Source organism: Salvia hispanica, chromosome 3 (genome assembly GCF_029641045.1).
Source record: "Salvia hispanica isolate PSC_SH4W2 chromosome 3, Shi_PSC_v1, whole genome shotgun sequence".
NCBI lineage: Eukaryota > Viridiplantae > Streptophyta > Magnoliopsida > Lamiales > Lamiaceae > Salvia > Salvia hispanica.
The window spans coordinates 6,467,430-6,485,256 of NC_142694.1; the positions used below are offsets into that span (position 1 = coordinate 6,467,430).

Genomic DNA, 17,827 nt, shown 5'->3' on the forward strand with positions numbered 1-17,827 from the left:
GAAATTCTCAATCAGAGTCCAAATTAATCGTGATTTTCAAATCCGTATTAGTTTAATTTATGGTCAAATGACAAATATACCCATACAAGCAATATTATGTTAATGGGCAAGCAATTCGTACTCTAATCCTACAAATCAATCTCATCCATCTAATTAAGAGATTGGACGGCCTATAATGATGTTAGGTTGTCATTTTAACTATGGTGTCAGCATAGTGCTCCCCAATAAGCATATTCTTTTAGATATAAGGAGAATATGAGTTAGCAAGCCCAAACACCTAATGAACTTTTTTATGAAAACATGGGCTTTATAAGCCCAAACATGAATCCCACATTTCTGTCTCTACCTAAATATTTCAGAAAATAAGAATCAAACAAACCCAAACTTGAAGCTAATTTTTATCATTTTTTCATGGCATAACCTAAAAACAACCTCATAAATAGCATTGATTATTTCTAGCTACAAAGTCTAGCATGAGAGTGAATATTCAAAGAATCCATAAATACATCAATAAATGTTGATTGTGGACTAGGACTAGAAAGGTAAAAGAGGTTCAATTCTATGGCTAACAATTTGCAATTTTTAACAAAAACTTTAGTACTTTGACAACACTTATCGATTATACATCAATCATTACAAATGATTATTCTTGAAAATATCATTCGATTCTTGAATTAATGAGCCACTTTGATTCAACCCCCATATAAGTTAAGGCAAATGCCTTGAGTCGGATTCAAAACAAAAATAATTAAAAAGGTATCCTATGCTTTTGGATTTTCATTATAAATAAAACAAAAATAAATTACAAATCAAAACAAGCTTCATAAATGACTGATAGGGATTGGAAAAAAAACTATCGATAACATGTTTTTTTTTACATGAATCGATAGGAAAAAAGATGAAAATTTGAAGTCTAAGCTACACAACACTACACAATGATTGGTGAGCCCAATACACAGTTCACTTCTCAACTGCACTCTCCTTTTTAGTTATTCTTTTCTTTTTTTTTATTACTAATATGATAATGATACTATCCTCTATAATTTATTTTATTACAATCAAATTCAGTTCTTTTAGTTCACCTCAAAAACTTTTAATTAGACTATCAAATTCAAATCAGCATAGGACAATCTCAAATATAAACAGATTACTTCAAACTTACATACCAAGTTTATAGCTTTATTAGGCATTTTCATTTATTCATAATTTTCTTGAGGAAAATCTTTTTATTACACGTCTATTGTGACTGTAATATTGTGGTATAGAATGGATATTCTATTTAATTTTCGTTAAAATACAAAAATGGTGACAACACAGCAACAGTTGCAGTGAAAATAGTTGATGTGCAATTATAGGTATGAAGGAAACATACCCCTTTGCCCTTTCATTTCATTGGCTTTCTAAAAGCAAACAGACTTCATTTAACTTTACCTTCTCTCTGCAATCACATGTATTCTCCATCCCCTACATTCAAGCACTCTTTCTAGACTTCTAGTGCTCCAGTTTATCACTTCAGTTTTAATTTCCAAGAACCACGTCTACCTCCACTTCACATTGCATGATCTGGGAAAATTAGTGTGGGTTAGTTTTTTTTATTTTTTTATTATTTTTTATTTTTTCCTGATTAATTGATTCATACAAAAGATTTTCTTGCTTGACATATATTTGATGTTTATGCTGATTTTCTTGGGATGCTGGTTAGCCTCTCAGCCAATTTGGTGGTTTTGATTACTACATTTGCGTTTCTGTAACACTATTAGTTAAAAAATTGTATTCAATGGGATACTAGTGAAAAGACTGAAAATCAAATCGTTTATTTTTGGTGATTGCAATGGTAAAAATCAATTCTTTTGTGGTATGCCGATTATACTTTTTCACTTTCCTTAATTTTTTTTCCATTTTTCATCCGGACGTGAGTATTACATTTGCTGTCAGATAATTGGGAATTTTCTTGGATTAGGGTTATGTGAATTGGTAGTTTTGGTCATTATAATTGCGTTTTATGTAACATTATTTGTCAAAAATGTGTTCAATGTTATAGTGGAAAGACTAAAAATCCAATCTTTTTCGTGTATGCTAATGATGCTATTTTCCCTTTTTTCTTGATTTTGTGTATTTTTAATTTGGACAGAAGTGTTACATTTACTGCCTAATTAGGAGTTTTGCTTGGTTAAGGGTTCTCCGAGTGTGGTGGTTACTTAGGTAGAAAAGCTGCTGCTATGCAACAAGAATTAGTTAATGTTTTGTTGGTGGTTAATTCCTCTTTGTTTTGATAGTCTGCATTTTCGCCATAAGTTTTTTCCACATTTCTTCTGATAAATTTGGTATTTTGGTTGAATAAAGCAAGCATTTGAGCAAAACTAGATGGTTAGACCCAAAGATGTAAAGATATGTCTTTGATGTCGTGTTTCGCCCAATGTTGATCTGATACAAGTAAAAACACTATGGAGATTTTGTTAACAATGCTAATGGAAGTTACTCTATGGACGAATTTTAGGAAAGATTCCGGAATGACAAGGTTTGCCCGAGGATTTAGTTACACAGTGCAAAAGGATGCCGTCTCACCGGTGTCAGCAGATGTGGTTTTTGCTTCTACTCGTTTTCCAAGATACACAATTGGAATGAACAATCAGATTGTCGAAGTCAAAGAAGATTTGAACACACTTTCTACAAAGGACTTGGTTGCACGAGAGAATGCATTGTTTCTGGAGCAGCAACAACGCCTCTCAGTACGTGATCTTGCAAGCAAATTCGAGAAGGGTTTGGCAGCTGCTGCAAAGCTATCTGATCAGGTCTATCTATCGTTAACTTAGCTGATTAATGAATTGATTTATAAGATGTGAAACCACTATATGGTGCACTCGGGTTTGTATGTGTTGTTCTGAGAAGCATTTGAATGTCGTTTATTGCAATATTGTTGCAGGCGAGACTTAAAGAGGCAGCTTCATTGGAGAAACATGTGATTCTGAAGAAACTCAGGGATTCTCTCGAAGCTCTGAAAGGCCGAGTTGGTGGCAAGAACAACGATGATGTCGCAGATGCTATATCCATTGTTAGTTATCGTGTTCTCCTTTTCTATACATATCTCTCAAGCTTGTTCTTATCCATATGTCAAGATTTTTTTTTCTGATTTATGCCTAAAACTGGGTTATTATTCGTGCTCGACCAATAACTGTTATTTTTTCATGAACAAGTATCTGTGTCTTTTAAGAACTGCATATTTGCATCATGTGAAAAAATGAAAATTATAGCTACTCGATTCAATTAGCTATGCTTTTTTGAAAGTGGCTGCCAGTGCTACTTATCTGCTTACTCTGTGTCTCACTTTTCCCCATATGTTCTCTTTTGTTTTTTTCAGGTCGAATCCCTAGCATTTCAGTTGACTCAGAGGGAAGGCGAGCTTATTCAAGAGAAGGCTGAAGTCAAAAGGCTCGCTACCTTTTTAAAGCAGGTAAAACTACCAAATGTGTTTCGTAACCTGACGTAGTCGCCCTCTTCGCATTTACAATTTTTTTTATCAGACTGTATTCGTCGTCTTTCCTTGCTTCTTCTCTTTTCTGTAAGTATTTCTTCTTAATTTTTCGGAGAGTAACAGGATGAACGACTGGCAATGTAAGACTTGTTCCTGTTGTCCAAAACTGTTATGATATTGGTTAAGGACTTCTTGTACAATTTTTTTCTTGTCATCTCTTCATCTTCTACTGAAAGATACCTTCTCTTGCAGGCTTCTGAAGAGGCTAAGAAGCTTGTTGATGAAGAACGAGCTTTTGCAAAGGCAGAAATCGAGAATGCTAAAGCCGCAGTGCAGAGAGTGGAAGAAGCTCTTCAGGAACATGAACGAATGTCTAGAGCTGCAGGAAAGCAGGTCATTTACTTAAAAAAAAATTATGCGGTGATACTTTGTTTTCTCAAACAAACCTGAAACAACGATGTAAAAGTAATGCATAGTTTATATTTTGATGTATAACGCGGCATTCTGTTTTTGGAATCAGGACTTGGATGAGTTGATGAAGGATGTCCAAGAGGCTAGGCGGATCAAAATGCTGCATCAGCCTAGTAAGGTAATTACATCTGTTACTCAATATGATACTTCATTTTGATGCTTTTTATTTATAACAAATGCACAAACTGATCATATAAAAGTAATAAATGAAAACTATGATGCTACTACAAATATACTTCACCTACCTTCACTTACACCATTCATTCATCTACAATAGTTAAATTTTTATAATTTTTGGATTCTGTTTTGTGTATTGTATACCTATGGCTAGTGATACGAAAATTTGTTTTTCCAGGTCATGGACATGGAACACGAATTGCGTGCATTAAGGACTCAACTTGTGGAAAAGTCGAAGCATTCACTAAAGCTCCAGAAAGAGGTTTCTCCTTTTTACTTCTACATCTGTTTCCAACTTTTCATCCCTGTTTCGTCCCTTACAATTGTGCAGTCATTATGACATGTTTTGCATAATACGACATGCTCGTTAATTTACTATGCACAAATTCTCTCTTCTCCATTTTAGTCGTCTAACAATACTTACCATAACTAAGCTAAAAATACTATGAATGGAAGTTGAAAAATAGAGATGACATAGTGTTAATCATTTTTAATAAGTAATGACAAATCTCAATTAATATGCCACATCAAATATAGAATAGTACTAACTACTAAGTGGAAAGGCTATATTCCTGTATAAATGGGGTGGTGGGGCTTTTTTAGTAACATGATGTAACCGTTTTGGCAAATGAAAATGTTAAGTGTCATGTTAGGCGCCTTCTGTTTGTAGCCCAGGTTGTTATACGGAGTAAAATGCTCGTGGTGACAATAATGAGGATATTGGTTTTTTTACTCCTGGAAAGTAAAACCAATAGCTAAGATGCACTTTGATATTGAAATTTGCAGCTTGCAAGCAAAAAGGGCAATGAAAACTTGCTTCGTTTGTACGATATAGATGGCACTGAGGCACTGGGTTCATGTCTGCGGATATATCCTTGTTCCGATAGTGCTCCGGAGCTTTCTGAATGCACTATTCAGTGGTTTCGCACTACTTCTGAGGATGGCAAAAAAGAACTTATATCAGGTATTTGAATGTTAATAGTTAATGATGTTGACTCACAAACTTTCATCAAACTCCGGTTCTACACATTAATTGAAAATTTTCCTTCTGAACACACAACTTTCAGTTAATCTAAGTATTCGAACAGTTGTCAATTGCTTTAATGGCTGATGCACTAAATGAAGTGGTTGGTTGGATGTCAATGCTCAACTAGTCATGATGTCATTAATTTGCCATTTCAGTTAGCCACATTGGCATTAATTAACCAGAAAGCGGCAAACATTGAAAATAATTGGAACAATTGAAAGTTTGTGTCTTGGGAGGCAAATTTTTTAGTTCATATGCAAAACCAGCATTTGGTGACTGGTGAAAGTTCGTGTATTTAGACGCCATTAACCCTTGAAGAAAATCCCATCTCCTTTTAATGTGTACCTAGTATTTTATAAGTTTGGCTCTATGCATGAGTTATTGATATCTTATTGAAATTGAGGTCCTTGAGTCTCTCACTTAATCGAGCAGGAAATAGCATACCCTCATAAAATTAATGCTCTCAAAAGCTTTAATGTGTTTGTTATTTACTGGCTTATGCACTATGCCAGGGGCCAACAAATCTGTATATGCTCCGGAACCTTTTGACGTTGGAAGAGTACTGCAGGCGGATATCTCGACTGATGATCAGACTATTACTTTATCAACTTCTGGTCCTATTGATCCTGGTCTGTAAAAATATTTTCCTTTCCTTTCTTTTTTATTACACTAATCATAGTTAATTTTTTGTTCCAAGTTCTAACACTAAATAAATAAATCTATTTTCTCAACAGCTGCAGGATTGGGAAACTATGTAGAGGCATTGGTGCGGAGGCATGACACCGAATTCACTGTATGTTTATTTATCTTGTCGATCGAAAATTTGGCTTTCATGATGCATGTGTTTGTTGGAGATGCGCCTAATATTTGTGGCATTACTTTCCCTGATAGAAAGTTCATGTTTCTTTGAAATAATCCGCTGGATTAATTTGACTTGTCTCATTGATTACTGATCGGAGGATGCCAAGAAAATAATGGCCATTTTAATATTGTAAAGACAAAAAAGCAGCCATGAAGATAAAAGAGATGAAAAGTTTATAAAATTCTACAAAGCAACATGTCTTCCATAAACTCACATAAAGGAGGGTAAATAAATAGTTTAGGTGGCTAGTTATATATAATAATATAATATGATTGTGAATTCATTGTTGTCTAAGAATTTTCCCCGGCCTATTGCGTGCTTATAAACTGTTTTTGGGTTGGTTCTCATTTCATTACGTGTTTCCCAAATCGTAATAAAGGAAAGACCTTTCTTTGCAGGCACTCCTTATCCAGATGAATGGAGAAGATCATCCTTCACAGTCAATCCATGTGCTTCATATAGGAAAGATGAGAATAAAACTCAGCAAAGGGCAAACAACTATAGCTAAGGAGTACTATTCCAATTCAATGCAGGTAGTCGTCGACTTTAGCAAAAACTAGAGTGTTAAATTATAGTCCGAATGTTGACCATGTGGCAACTATTTAGTCTGAATATAAAGGTATTACGGATATATTCTGCATTGTTGCCAAAATCACAACTTTCGAGCAAAATAAGAGAGTTTTCGCTGGCTATCTTTTACCTAAGATAACTGAAATATTATTAAGTGGAAGATGCCCTCATCAAGGCTATCTTTTACCTGGGCTTTAATTACAATTCCATTTTTATATACCTCAGCTTTGTGGAATTAGAGGTGGTGGGAACGCTGCAGCTCAGTCAGTATATTGGCAAGCAAAGACGGGATTGTCCTTCATCTTAGCATTTGAGTCAGAACGAGAAAGAAACGCAGCCATCATGCTGGCAAGAAGATTCGCATTTGATTGCAACGTAATTATCATAATCTTATGTTCATTTTAGACTTTTTTTTTTATCAACATGATGCATTTTGTTTGTAAGCTTATCTCGAAAAATTAGCATAACCCGTGATGCTTATTCAAACAGATTGCGCTTGCTGGGCCAGACGACAGAACTGGTGAAGGAAGTTGCTGAGCTTGTTTTAGAGTCTCTTTTACCAGTTCCCATTTTTCCAGTGAATATATTTGAAGTTTATTGTCTTTGTTGTGTTTAGCAGCTTGGTTGCCTTGTTCCTATTTGTCCCATTTTTATTTTATTGATTGATTTATTTCCATTTCAACTGTATGATAGAGATCATACAGAAGTACTGAGAGAAATATCTGATTGTGACTATTGTTGTAATGACTATAGTTCGTGTCTTGCGACGAAGTGCTATCCCGTGTTCGACTGATATTTTTCTTCGATTTTGATATTTTTTCTCGAGCGATGCATGGTGAATTTTATGGTCTTTAATATAATTAATGAGTCGTTTGAAGTGACATGTTCATTATATAAGACTTTTGCACAAGTGACTTCAAATTTCTCGAGCCAATGGAGACGACGCGAGCACCAAAGGAGCTAACGAGAGCCTGGTCGATTGGGCAAAGCCACTCCTGCTCGACAACAGGAGAGATTATAATCATTTTGCACATTTTGTAATGTGATGACACAATCCATCAAAAACTTCATATACTATGTCTATATTAGTAATACTGTTTGTCCCTCACCATTGTTGCAAATAGTAAAACAATATTTTCCCAATTATGTGTTCAATCTTTGAAATGCATACACTACAATGAATAGTGTGTTATTCCTTATACACATGACTATTAATAAAGCACACCTTACAAGAAAACTATCTATGATCTCCAATCTTCACACCAAGAAATGAGCTCAAAACTGCGGAAGCGAATGCTCCTCTCTCGGAAGAAAAAGGTCCCGCGAGAGAAACCAAATCAACGAAAGAATGACAAATCCATCAATTTATACACTTGAATCTAAAACGCACTCTTTGAGATCGCGGCGTGATTTACTTCATTTGTTGCATATCCTCTTCTGTTTTCCAAACTACATCCTCAAGGCATGTAGAGAGGTTCTTATAGAACTGCATATGAAGAACATCACAGATTTTTGAGCTAAGATCTTACACATTTTCGTCATTTTTACACAGTAAGAAAATACATTTAATGTTCTTTGATAAATGTAATTATTTGTTAAATGCTTCATATATTATCTTCACAAACATCAAATAAGGTTATTTTAGTAAAAGAAAATTTTTATAAGGCAATTCAAATTAAGAAAGTGGACGACGAGTCTAATTAAGGAATATAGTACTACTACTAATATAGTGGAACGAAAGGAGCATATGCTATAAACACACATTTGGCCGAATAATGTACCTTATGGAATTCAAGAGTATCTCCCTTTGCTTTCCTAACCTCGACCATGTGCAAAGAAGGCGCAACTTGAAAAACCTAATTCAAGCACATTAATTCAGATCACATACCGAACAAACAAAGTACTAAAACTTTCCATACACCCGGTTAACATGCAATAGACAAACGACATACCTCAGTTGCAACATTGAGGTATCCTTTCCTTCCCACTTTTGAATTTTCTAGCCTCATCTGGAAATGTTTGGAAAAACATTATCAAAAAGGAAGCACGAAACAAGGTTGCTCGTTGAGTTTGTAACTAAAGAATTAACCATTACCTTGTAGTTTTTCTTTTGAACATCGAAACCAAGAGGTTTTGCAGCTTGTTCGATCTTTTGAATAATATCATTTGCTGAAGATTTAGACGTGAACCTAGTTTCCTTCTTATACCCCTGTCGTTGAAGACATGAGAATCGGGTTAGTCACTGCCGTGCTTATTCTGAAAATCACTGCATACAACACTTCACGCAACGTTTACTTTTCATGATTGAGTATTTTATCTGAATACTAAGATTTCTCCAATCCTAATTATATAAGCAAAGAGTTTTTGCATTAAAAGTTCAAACCTGTTCATCATCAAATAGATTCCCGAGATTGAGACCTTTCGACATCGAAATCAACTCAAAGGCATTCATTGCAGCCGGCTGTTGCTCTTTCTTCTCCGTCACGAGAAATTCCTGTTGTAAATAAGTTAGTGAGATGCTTTTTACGAATCAAAACTATTAGCAAACCGAAATATGTGGAGATTTAACTGTGCATATGTACCTCTGAATCCTTGAACACGGCTTCCACATCATCCAAACTTGCATCTTCTTTCTCGTCAAACACTGCTGGCTTGTAATCTTTCTTAAACCACTCGTCCTTCAATATTTCGGGGATTGTAATTCGCTGCAAAAATGCAGAAGCTTAAATTCTGAGAGAGATGACGGTGAGAGCATAAACCAAATAGGTTAGCATAGCGATTGACTAATGTTCTCACTTTAAGAGGGTTCGGCTCCAAGATTCGAGTAATCAACTTCATGGCACCAAAGGAAAGCCAAGGAGGACATGTGAACTCAGCAGAAGATATCTGGACATGTCAAACAGCAAATGATCAAAACTGTAGCAGAACTAAAAAACGAGCAAAATGTCCGAAAATCACAAAAAATGCTCACCTTTTTATACAGGTTTATAATATTGGAATCATCGAAAGGCAAGTAGCCTGCAAGCAATACGAAAAGTATGACTCCACAAGACCACAAGTCTGCATTTGCTCCATCATATCCTCTGTCATTAAGTACCTATGAAGATTTCAACAAAATTAGCAAAAAACTACAACGGAAATGGAGAGGTGAAGAGAGACGAAATGTATACCTCTGGAGCGACATAATTTGGTGTTCCACAAGCGGTATGCAGCAAGCCGTCATCCTGCCAAAATTATATCAATAAGTAATCTTTTTCCACTAGTTGGAATTTACAAAAATGGCAACTATTTCTACACTTTATATCAAAACTAACAGAATTTCCTTTTGCATTTGAACAAAAATGGGCAGTATAAGTACTACTCCGTACTTATTAACCAAATTTTAACATTATGAAGCTTACCCTGACTTGCTGGGACAGAGCACTCAACCCAAAATCGGAAACTTTGAGGTTTCCAGCAGCATCTAATAGCAAGTTTTCCGGCTGCAACAGAATTATACAGATCAAGTATAATGGTAAAGTTTTGAACATTCGTGGAGTATTAGAAGGCTGGTCAAGTACCTTTAGATCTCTATGGAAAACCCCCCTACTGTGGCAATAATCGACAACGTGAATAAGTTGCTGAAAATACTTTCTAGCTTCATCTTCTCGCATCCTTCCATGATTTACCTTTATAGTAACATAATTTAGTTTTAATAAGATAATAGAAATGTACTGCTGGACGACATACGTCAGATTTCAAATACGAATACTTAAATGAAGAATAATCAAAATATCGAGGATTGAAAGGGTTAAAGTTCTTGTCTTACTATTTTGTCAAAGAGCTCTCCTCCGGTAACAAATTCCAAAACGATGAATATCTTGGTCTTGCTGGCCATTACCTAAAGAAAAAAGAGATGATTAGACGACCACAGTAAATACTCTTGCATTTATTGCTAATGCACTATTCATTTACACGAAAACAGTCGGTCAAAATCATTTACAAAAATATGTATTCAGAGAGGAAGGGGAAGCAAGATACCTCGTATAGCTGAACAACGTGAGGGTGTTTGATCAATTTCATTGTAGCAATCTCTCTCCGGATCTGCAAACTCAATAAAGCAATGAGTTAATCAACTCGGCTTCAAAATGAAATCTGAAGAAAGTGAAAACTAGTAAGTTATGAAGATTAAAGGAAAGATCAACAACCTGCTCAGCCATTTTGTGCTTAAGAACTTTATCTTTGTCAAGAATCTTGATCGCCACAGGCTGCCCCGTCTCAGTGTTCTTTGCGAATTTCACTTTTGCAAATGTGCCCTCCCCAATTGTCCTTCCAAGCTCATACTTCCCGATCATACGCTTCACTTTTTTCGGTTGATTCATCTCTGCAAAACTTGATCGCACTCAAATCCGTTTTTTCAGAAATAAATCTCTGCAGATCAATGGCACCTACTTCGACTGCAAAAACTGAAAAGTGCATCCATTCAAACTCAGAGATCATGAAAACAGAGTGCCCCAATGAAGATTCATTTCAAAAGCAAAGAATCAACCATATAAACACTTTCAACTAACTATGCAACATTTGAAAGCCAACAAAACTTTTTTTTTTCCTATCCAAATGATCTGATTTATCTCTGTTTCTTACTTTCTTCATTGTTTTTTTTTTGCCAATTCTTCAAAATTGTTTAGGCAGTTAATATTGATCAACTACAATAAGCAATAAGAGTATCATTTGAGGAATCAACAAATCAATAAATAACAAAAAAAAAAATGAGTATTCAAATCGAAGCAAAGAAAGGGTCAAAGCGAATCACAAAAAATTAATTATGGTTACAGATTCATCACGTGTATTAGTATAATACAAAATTAAACCACAACTTGCATTTCAAAGTTCAAGGTGACTTTGGTTTAGTAAGTCATTTAACTAATGACTAAGAAAAGGACCCAAACAACATTAAACAAACTAACAAAGTAAAAGGGAATAGAAAATTCATGACCACTGAAAGATCCCAAACCTCTGCTGGCAAATTGCAAGAATCACAATCACAAACAAAGCAGCAAAAAACTCAGCCGCAAATCGATCCCAATTCGAAAGAATCACTCCCTTTTCAACCCAAATTCCCAAATCCCAACTCAAAGAAATCCCTCAAGAATTCCTAATTCAAAGAAATCCCAAACCCAGTTTCAAGACAGCGCCTTTTTAGGGGAAAATGTTGGAAAACAACTAGTAAAGCACATCTCTCTGCAACACACGTATATATATACCTGTGAAAAGAAACTGTGGGTGTGAAAGAGAAACAAGGGCCCAACAATCCAAAAGGATAGACTCAAATATTGTGAGTTGTAAATATTAATCGAAGCTCAATGATTTGATCAGATCAGGAGCTGCAGCAGTGCGGCTCTTGGAGTATGCAAAGGGTCAAATAAAGCTCAAACCTTTTTTCAAGATTTGCGTGTTTATGTGTGTGTGAGAGAGAGAAACGCTGGCCCCCAATTGAGAAAAGGGCAAGAAACCAAAACCAGCCATCCCACAGGTAAAGAAGGGGTTCCTAAAATGATCAAGATGAAATTAAAAAGCTTGACATCCTCTTCACCAAAATGATTATTTACAGTTGGCAATTGTTTATTCTCTTTTTCAGAAGCTTCCAAGAAATTAAAGCGGCTGTTAGCTGATTATAAAATTGGTTTCTAAGATATCTTGCAGTAAAATTAGTAGTACTAGTAGATTGAATCATTGTAGCAAAAGGGATGGGGTTGAAAAATTGATGCGAATATGCGCGTGAATCTCACAGCAACTGTGGAGGTGGGGACGGGATTTCCACGGGGCAAGGTCGTGAAATGCATGGGAGGAGACTAGGAGAGAGGAGAAGAGGAGAGGTACGTATGCAGTGATAACAACCACCATTTTCTGCATCTTCTCTTTTTTAATTGGTAGGCCGCCAACATCAAATTTTTGACCTTTTTTCATTTATTTTCTTCCGACAGGGACATTTTGTTTCATTTTATTGTTTTACAAGTTTACAACTTTTTTTATAAAATTATGTAAAGATTGGATTTTTAAATTCTAATGTGTTTTTGATGTATTGATTCTGTTACATTAATCACTCTTTTATAAGTATATTTGTTTGTATGGATAGTTCAATTGGTATTCGATGAGATAATTGAGTTTAAGGTCAAAGATTTAAATTCCGATAGTGGCAATGCAGAAGTTTTTAAGATATATGACAGTTTTTAAGATATAGATTGAGATTTACCTCCTCCTCACCTCACCACTTTGTAGGACAGGGTGTGGAGTGTCGTGGGCGAGGGAATAGTTTTTTTTTAGTTTTAGGGTGTTCAAAGTACTAGAATATAGAAAGATTTTATTTTTCTATGTTTACAAGGATCTTGCACTTGATTTTCTCCACTACTATTGCTTAATTCCTTGGTTTAAGATTTCCTCAATCCAACAGGTGGTGTGTGTGCATGTAGTTGTCAATTATAAGAATGAGATTAATTAATGAAAATTATTTTAATTCTTTTATATTTTTGTGCTTACCAAATAAATAAATTCTCATTTTAGTTATATATTTATTTTACTTTTACGTTGAATCCTTGATTTCCATGACATCCTCATTTTATTTCATTCCAAATTATTGTCAAATTGTACAAAATTTCCATTAAAGTGGCGAATGATTTTTTCTTGCAAGTAAGAATTTATTCTCCAAAATGAATCAAAACATAGATGATGATATAATACGTATGAGCTTATTTTATATTTTTTCTTGCAAGTATGAATTTATTCTCCAAAATGAATCAAAACATAGATAATAATATAGTAATATTAGTATTCACGTATGAGCTTGTGATGGAAAAGTGTGTATCGTGTACATAAGGATAGCCTAAAATGAGGAGAAGGACAAATTAGTGGAACGCGGCTTCTCCCGGAGCGCGCACGATGGTGGCGCTGGCGCAGGACTACAATGCCGCCGCCCCTCAGTGACGAGATGGTGATGAAGATGCGTGAGAAAGCAGTTTTATCACTTCTAACTCGGTAGCAACGAAGACGAGGTTCTAATGCGCCTGTTGTTGCTTCTTCCTTGTAATTTAAAGACGAGTTTATATTTCAATCTCCGACTACAACTTTGGGGAGTCAAAGCTCTTTCTTTATTCATGGACTGCAAGTTTCATGGTTATGACGAGCTCAAAGTGCCTATTTTTTATGCTCTGTGTACCATGTGATGTAGCAAGACCACTTCTAATGACATTTGGCTAATCGTGCTATGCTTTAATTACTAAGTTGTATGTGCTATGCTTTGTATTATGCATTGAAGATGTGAATAATAGTAACATATGTTAATGCTAAGATCAATGAGGATGATTAATTTTCCCAAAAAAAAAAAAGAAAAAAAAAGGATAGCCTAAAATGAATATTTCATCCAATTTATTAAATACTAGTTGTTTAAAATCATTCACGAAGAATTATAGTATCATATAAAAGAATGAGTTTATTCGTATAGAAATTATAACAAAATGGAAAATAAACGTTATTCTATAAAAAGACTGACAATTGAGAAAAACGTAAAAGCGTAACTTCGTTTGAAAACAATTTTGATCATCCATCGATCATGATATTTTAACAATATATTGGTTTTATAGTTTTACAAATTTAATAGTATCAACTAAGCATTTAATTGATATTTATTATGATTGCAGAACGATATTAATGTTGAAATATGATTTTTTTTAGTTATTGATTTTGATAAGTGATAAGTCATTATATATGTACTCTCTCACCTACATCTCTCTGAATACACCTTACTTTTCGCACTTGTTTTTGGCAAAGTATAATCACTTTCTTTAATTTTCATCAATGTAGATTGATATGAAAATATTTCATGATTATGATGTTCACCTAACAAAATAATGGAAATGCTTTTCTGTATTAAATTCATCAAAGAAATACTGATATATACATATGAAATCGTAATATCCACAAATACTGTCTACCACCCTAGATTTTAGTATCGATATGGAGTATTTTGCACTACTTCTAATCATCATTTCATTATCCACTGATTTCATTACCAAGTAGTACAAAAAAATATTACAACTGCGCATTTGGAATTTTGTCCAATTCGATCTAAATATCTGAAATTTTTAAAACCTAGAACTGAAAATTCAAAAAAATCATATCGAGTTTTAAATTTTAGGTTGATTCACGTCGAATTTTTGGATTTTGGATATTTAAATCACCCTTTAGATCCGCCACAATCCAAAGACGCCCATTTAAACTTTATTAAATTTGCCTTTTAGAGATGCCCACCCCGTACATAGTGTAATAACTGAACGATGATAGTTGTACTGCCTCTTTTTTTTTTCGAGTAATGATAAACAACCAAATTTTGTACAACCAAAATAAGGTAATATTAATATTTGATGTATTAATTATATATTAAAATCATAAATATAGTAAGTGGATAAGTTAAAAAGACTTATTAGTATTTAACCTCATTTTTATTTTTATATTTGAATTTTCTTTCTATTATTTTTAAATTTTGAATGAAAGTATGCACTAAATAAAATTAATAGTTCTAAAAAATTAAAAAAAATATATACATAAATCATAAATATATGACCATAATATTATACACTTTCCATGTACTATATATGCATCCCTATATTTTAATATAATGCATAAATAAACCTATTTTTATACAAATAAAATAGTTTTTAGTTGTACAAAATTTGATCACATAGATTTATGGTTTTCTTTAACATCGACGAACTCATTCATTGTATTTGTATCTGATCGTACAAACTTGGTTTTCTAAATTCGCCAATGTATGTATGTCATTGCATCACATACAACATATTGTTACTTAATTATTTTTTGAATCACCAAATATGTACTACTATTAAAATGTGAATGCGACATACTAATATATATAATGCTAATAAAATATCTTGCATGTAAAACTGACGGCGAGTATATTGGCATTTAATTTTTTGTTAGGTAGCCAATTGAATATTCCTTTTACCTAATAACCATTAAATATCCTTACTAGTTTCTACTAGGTTTTTATTAGGTTTTTTTTTTTTAGTTTGTGAATACGATGTGTAGATATCTTGGTTAAACCACATTATTTTCCTAGTCATTTTTTATTGGATCCAAGAAAATTGCAATTTTTATTGCTTTCAACAATTCAACTCTCCACAATCATGCTTTCACAAAACAATGATTTTAATCAAATTTGGATGCATACGGCATGCATGCCTAGTTGAACGAAGGAGAGATCAATTATAAACTTTAATAATGTTATACTCCATGAATAAGTAGCAATAAAAGGAATGACTCACTTACCATGGCTGACCTACGTAGAGGGGTGGGGTGGTATTGGAACCCCAACAATTTGAACTATTACATGTATATATAATCTATAAATTTCATAATATAGTATCAGCCACTGGCGGATCTAGGTGGGGTCGGGCGGGGTTGGCCGACCCCACCACCTGCCCCGCAGTGCCACTGGAAAGCTATTTTCTTCGGCCTCCGACCCTGTGGCGTTAACGTCTCCGCCCCCACCTCACGTCGTCACGCCGTGTGAGTGTGAGATGATGAGGAGACTGAGCAGAGAGAAAGGAAGAAAGTGAGGCAGCCGGATGTCGGCATCACGGTAGCCGGCAGGGGAGACCGTTGTCGAGAACGAAGGAGTTGGAGGGGAAGAGTCCTTCCGCGGTTTTTGTTTTCAAAGAGAAAGAGGAATCGAGTTGGAGATGTAATTATTGATTTCTCATTCCTATATTAACGTGAACTAGAATAAACTGGCATCAATAAATATATATGCTCACACAATTTGACTAAATTTAAAAGATTAAATATCTTAAATATGTTATCTAATTGTAAAATAGGCTTTGAAATTTTTTTCTTTATTTGCATTAATTCTTAGAAGTCTATTAAAAATGTATTCTCTATCTTAAAATACCAAATAATGTTAAATAGTAGTAGTACAGTATATCAAAATCAACTTATCTTAATGAAACACGTACTGATATGAAGTAAATATTTTTTTAATTTCTTCTAATTTTAGTTTTATAATTTAAATTTTCAACCTTATTATTTATATTCAATTTTTTAAATCTTTAAAATTTTGGTATGTTACAAAAAAATTATGCTATATCCCACCATAAGCGTCTCGTATTAGTTTTAGTACGTCCCAACCCAGGGATGTCATTTTTTTTGTCAAAATACGTACCCCATAACATAATTGTTTGCTCTTACTTTATTATTTATTTGCACCTTTGTTTTATCTAACCTCCTATTTTATTCTTTCTTCACTTAACTCCGTAAACGTTTTTTTCTTAAATTATGAAGCGTCTCACTTATGACGAGACATAGAAAGTGGAGTATGTTGCTTTAAGAATATCGATACTCCCATGAATTATTTATATTAAAATATATATTTATAAAAAATAATTAATTTAAATAATTATTTTACATAAATATTTACTATCTTGTTCGACCCCATGATATTATGTTCCTGGATCCGCCGTTGGTATCAGCTCAAGTCGTGGTGGTATCTGCCTTAAAAACTTCAAAAATTTGAGAGCTGAGTATGAGTCCCTGAGCCAAAATGCTTTATTTTTAACGTTTTCTTGTCCTAATTTCGTTATATTTCTCTTCATTCTGTGTTATGTCATTTTGGCACCATTTTTAACGTTTTCTTGTCCTAATTTCTTCATGGATTTGGATTCCCTGCTGTGCAATCAACTCCTGTTACAAACACACCATTATTATACTTATAAATTTTAACATTAAAATATTAATCTTTTTTATACAAAATTATGTATTGTGAGTAACAGGAGTTGATTGCACAGTAGAGGATCCAAACCCTTTCTTTATATTTCTCTTCATTTTGTGTTATGTCATTTTGGCACCCGCAGTGTAAAATTCCTGGGTCCGCCACTGCTCACTTAGTATTTATATTTATGTTTTTGATATAGAACAATTCATCTATGAATATCTTAATATACAACGATGCTAATATTCTCTAGCTGTTCTTTAACCCATGCTTTTATGATTAATATTACTAACACCACGTACATTTTCTTCAAGAAAAAAGAATCAAACAATGGATCCAGAGTTAGGTGCTCACACAAAGTCTTTTTTTTAGGTGCTCACACAAAGTTTGATAATGTATATTATGTGGCGTATAGATCTAGATAAAGTAACATACTACCCTTAATATAGTAGGAGTACTACTAGTATGTAGTATTATGTGAATTGAATC

At 33.9% G+C, this 17,827-nt stretch overlaps 2 protein-coding genes and 1 long non-coding RNA gene across 6 annotated transcripts; 2 read left to right on the forward strand and 1 right to left on the reverse strand.

Moving 5' to 3' along the window:
- The first annotated feature begins 1,372 nt into the window (after positions 1–1,372).
- Positions 1,373–7,374, forward strand: SCAB1 (plectin-like protein). Of its 2 annotated transcripts, none has more exons than XM_048117531.2 (13): positions 1,373–1,577; positions 2,498–2,792; positions 2,924–3,052; positions 3,359–3,451; positions 3,725–3,865; positions 3,993–4,061; positions 4,299–4,382; positions 4,907–5,084; positions 5,660–5,776; positions 5,882–5,940; positions 6,408–6,542; positions 6,805–6,954; positions 7,069–7,374. In XM_048117531.2, exons 2-13 carry the CDS (start codon positions 2,511–2,513, stop codon positions 7,114–7,116), a joined length of 1,485 nt encoding a protein of 494 aa, XP_047973488.1. In that variant the 5' UTR covers positions 1,373–1,577; positions 2,498–2,510; the 3' UTR covers positions 7,117–7,374. The 2 variants fall into 2 exon arrangements, with proteins under 2 accessions (XP_047973488.1, XP_047973487.1); XM_048117530.2 differs by having other exon boundaries at positions 1,374–1,581.
- Positions 7,375–7,690: 316 nt separating this feature from the next.
- On the reverse strand, positions 7,691–11,960 carry LOC125215944 (CBL-interacting serine/threonine-protein kinase 3-like). Of its 3 annotated transcripts, none has more exons than XM_048117533.1 (15): positions 11,823–11,960; positions 10,767–11,024; positions 10,600–10,662; positions 10,388–10,459; positions 10,140–10,247; positions 9,981–10,061; positions 9,750–9,803; positions 9,551–9,676; positions 9,376–9,465; positions 9,162–9,284; positions 8,963–9,073; positions 8,675–8,788; positions 8,532–8,588; positions 8,361–8,435; positions 7,691–8,065 (listed from the first exon to the last, which is right to left on the reverse strand). In XM_048117533.1, the coding sequence occupies exons 2-15, from the start codon at positions 10,938–10,940 to the stop codon at positions 7,991–7,993; spliced, it is 1,323 nt and encodes a 440-aa protein (XP_047973490.1). In that variant the 5' UTR covers positions 10,941–11,024; positions 11,823–11,960; the 3' UTR covers positions 7,691–7,990. The 3 variants fall into 3 exon arrangements, with proteins under 3 accessions (XP_047973490.1, XP_047973489.1, XP_088924941.1); XM_048117532.2 differs by lacking the exon at positions 11,823–11,960 and adding an exon at positions 11,573–11,762; XM_089068815.1 differs by lacking the exon at positions 11,823–11,960 and adding an exon at positions 11,555–11,762.
- Positions 11,959–13,841, forward strand: LOC125215946 (uncharacterized). The gene is made up of 3 exons (XR_007175325.2): positions 11,959–12,091; positions 12,197–12,434; positions 13,438–13,841. It is a non-coding gene; the product is annotated as an uncharacterized LOC125215946 (long non-coding RNA).
- Positions 13,842–17,827: the final 3,986 nt, after the last annotated feature.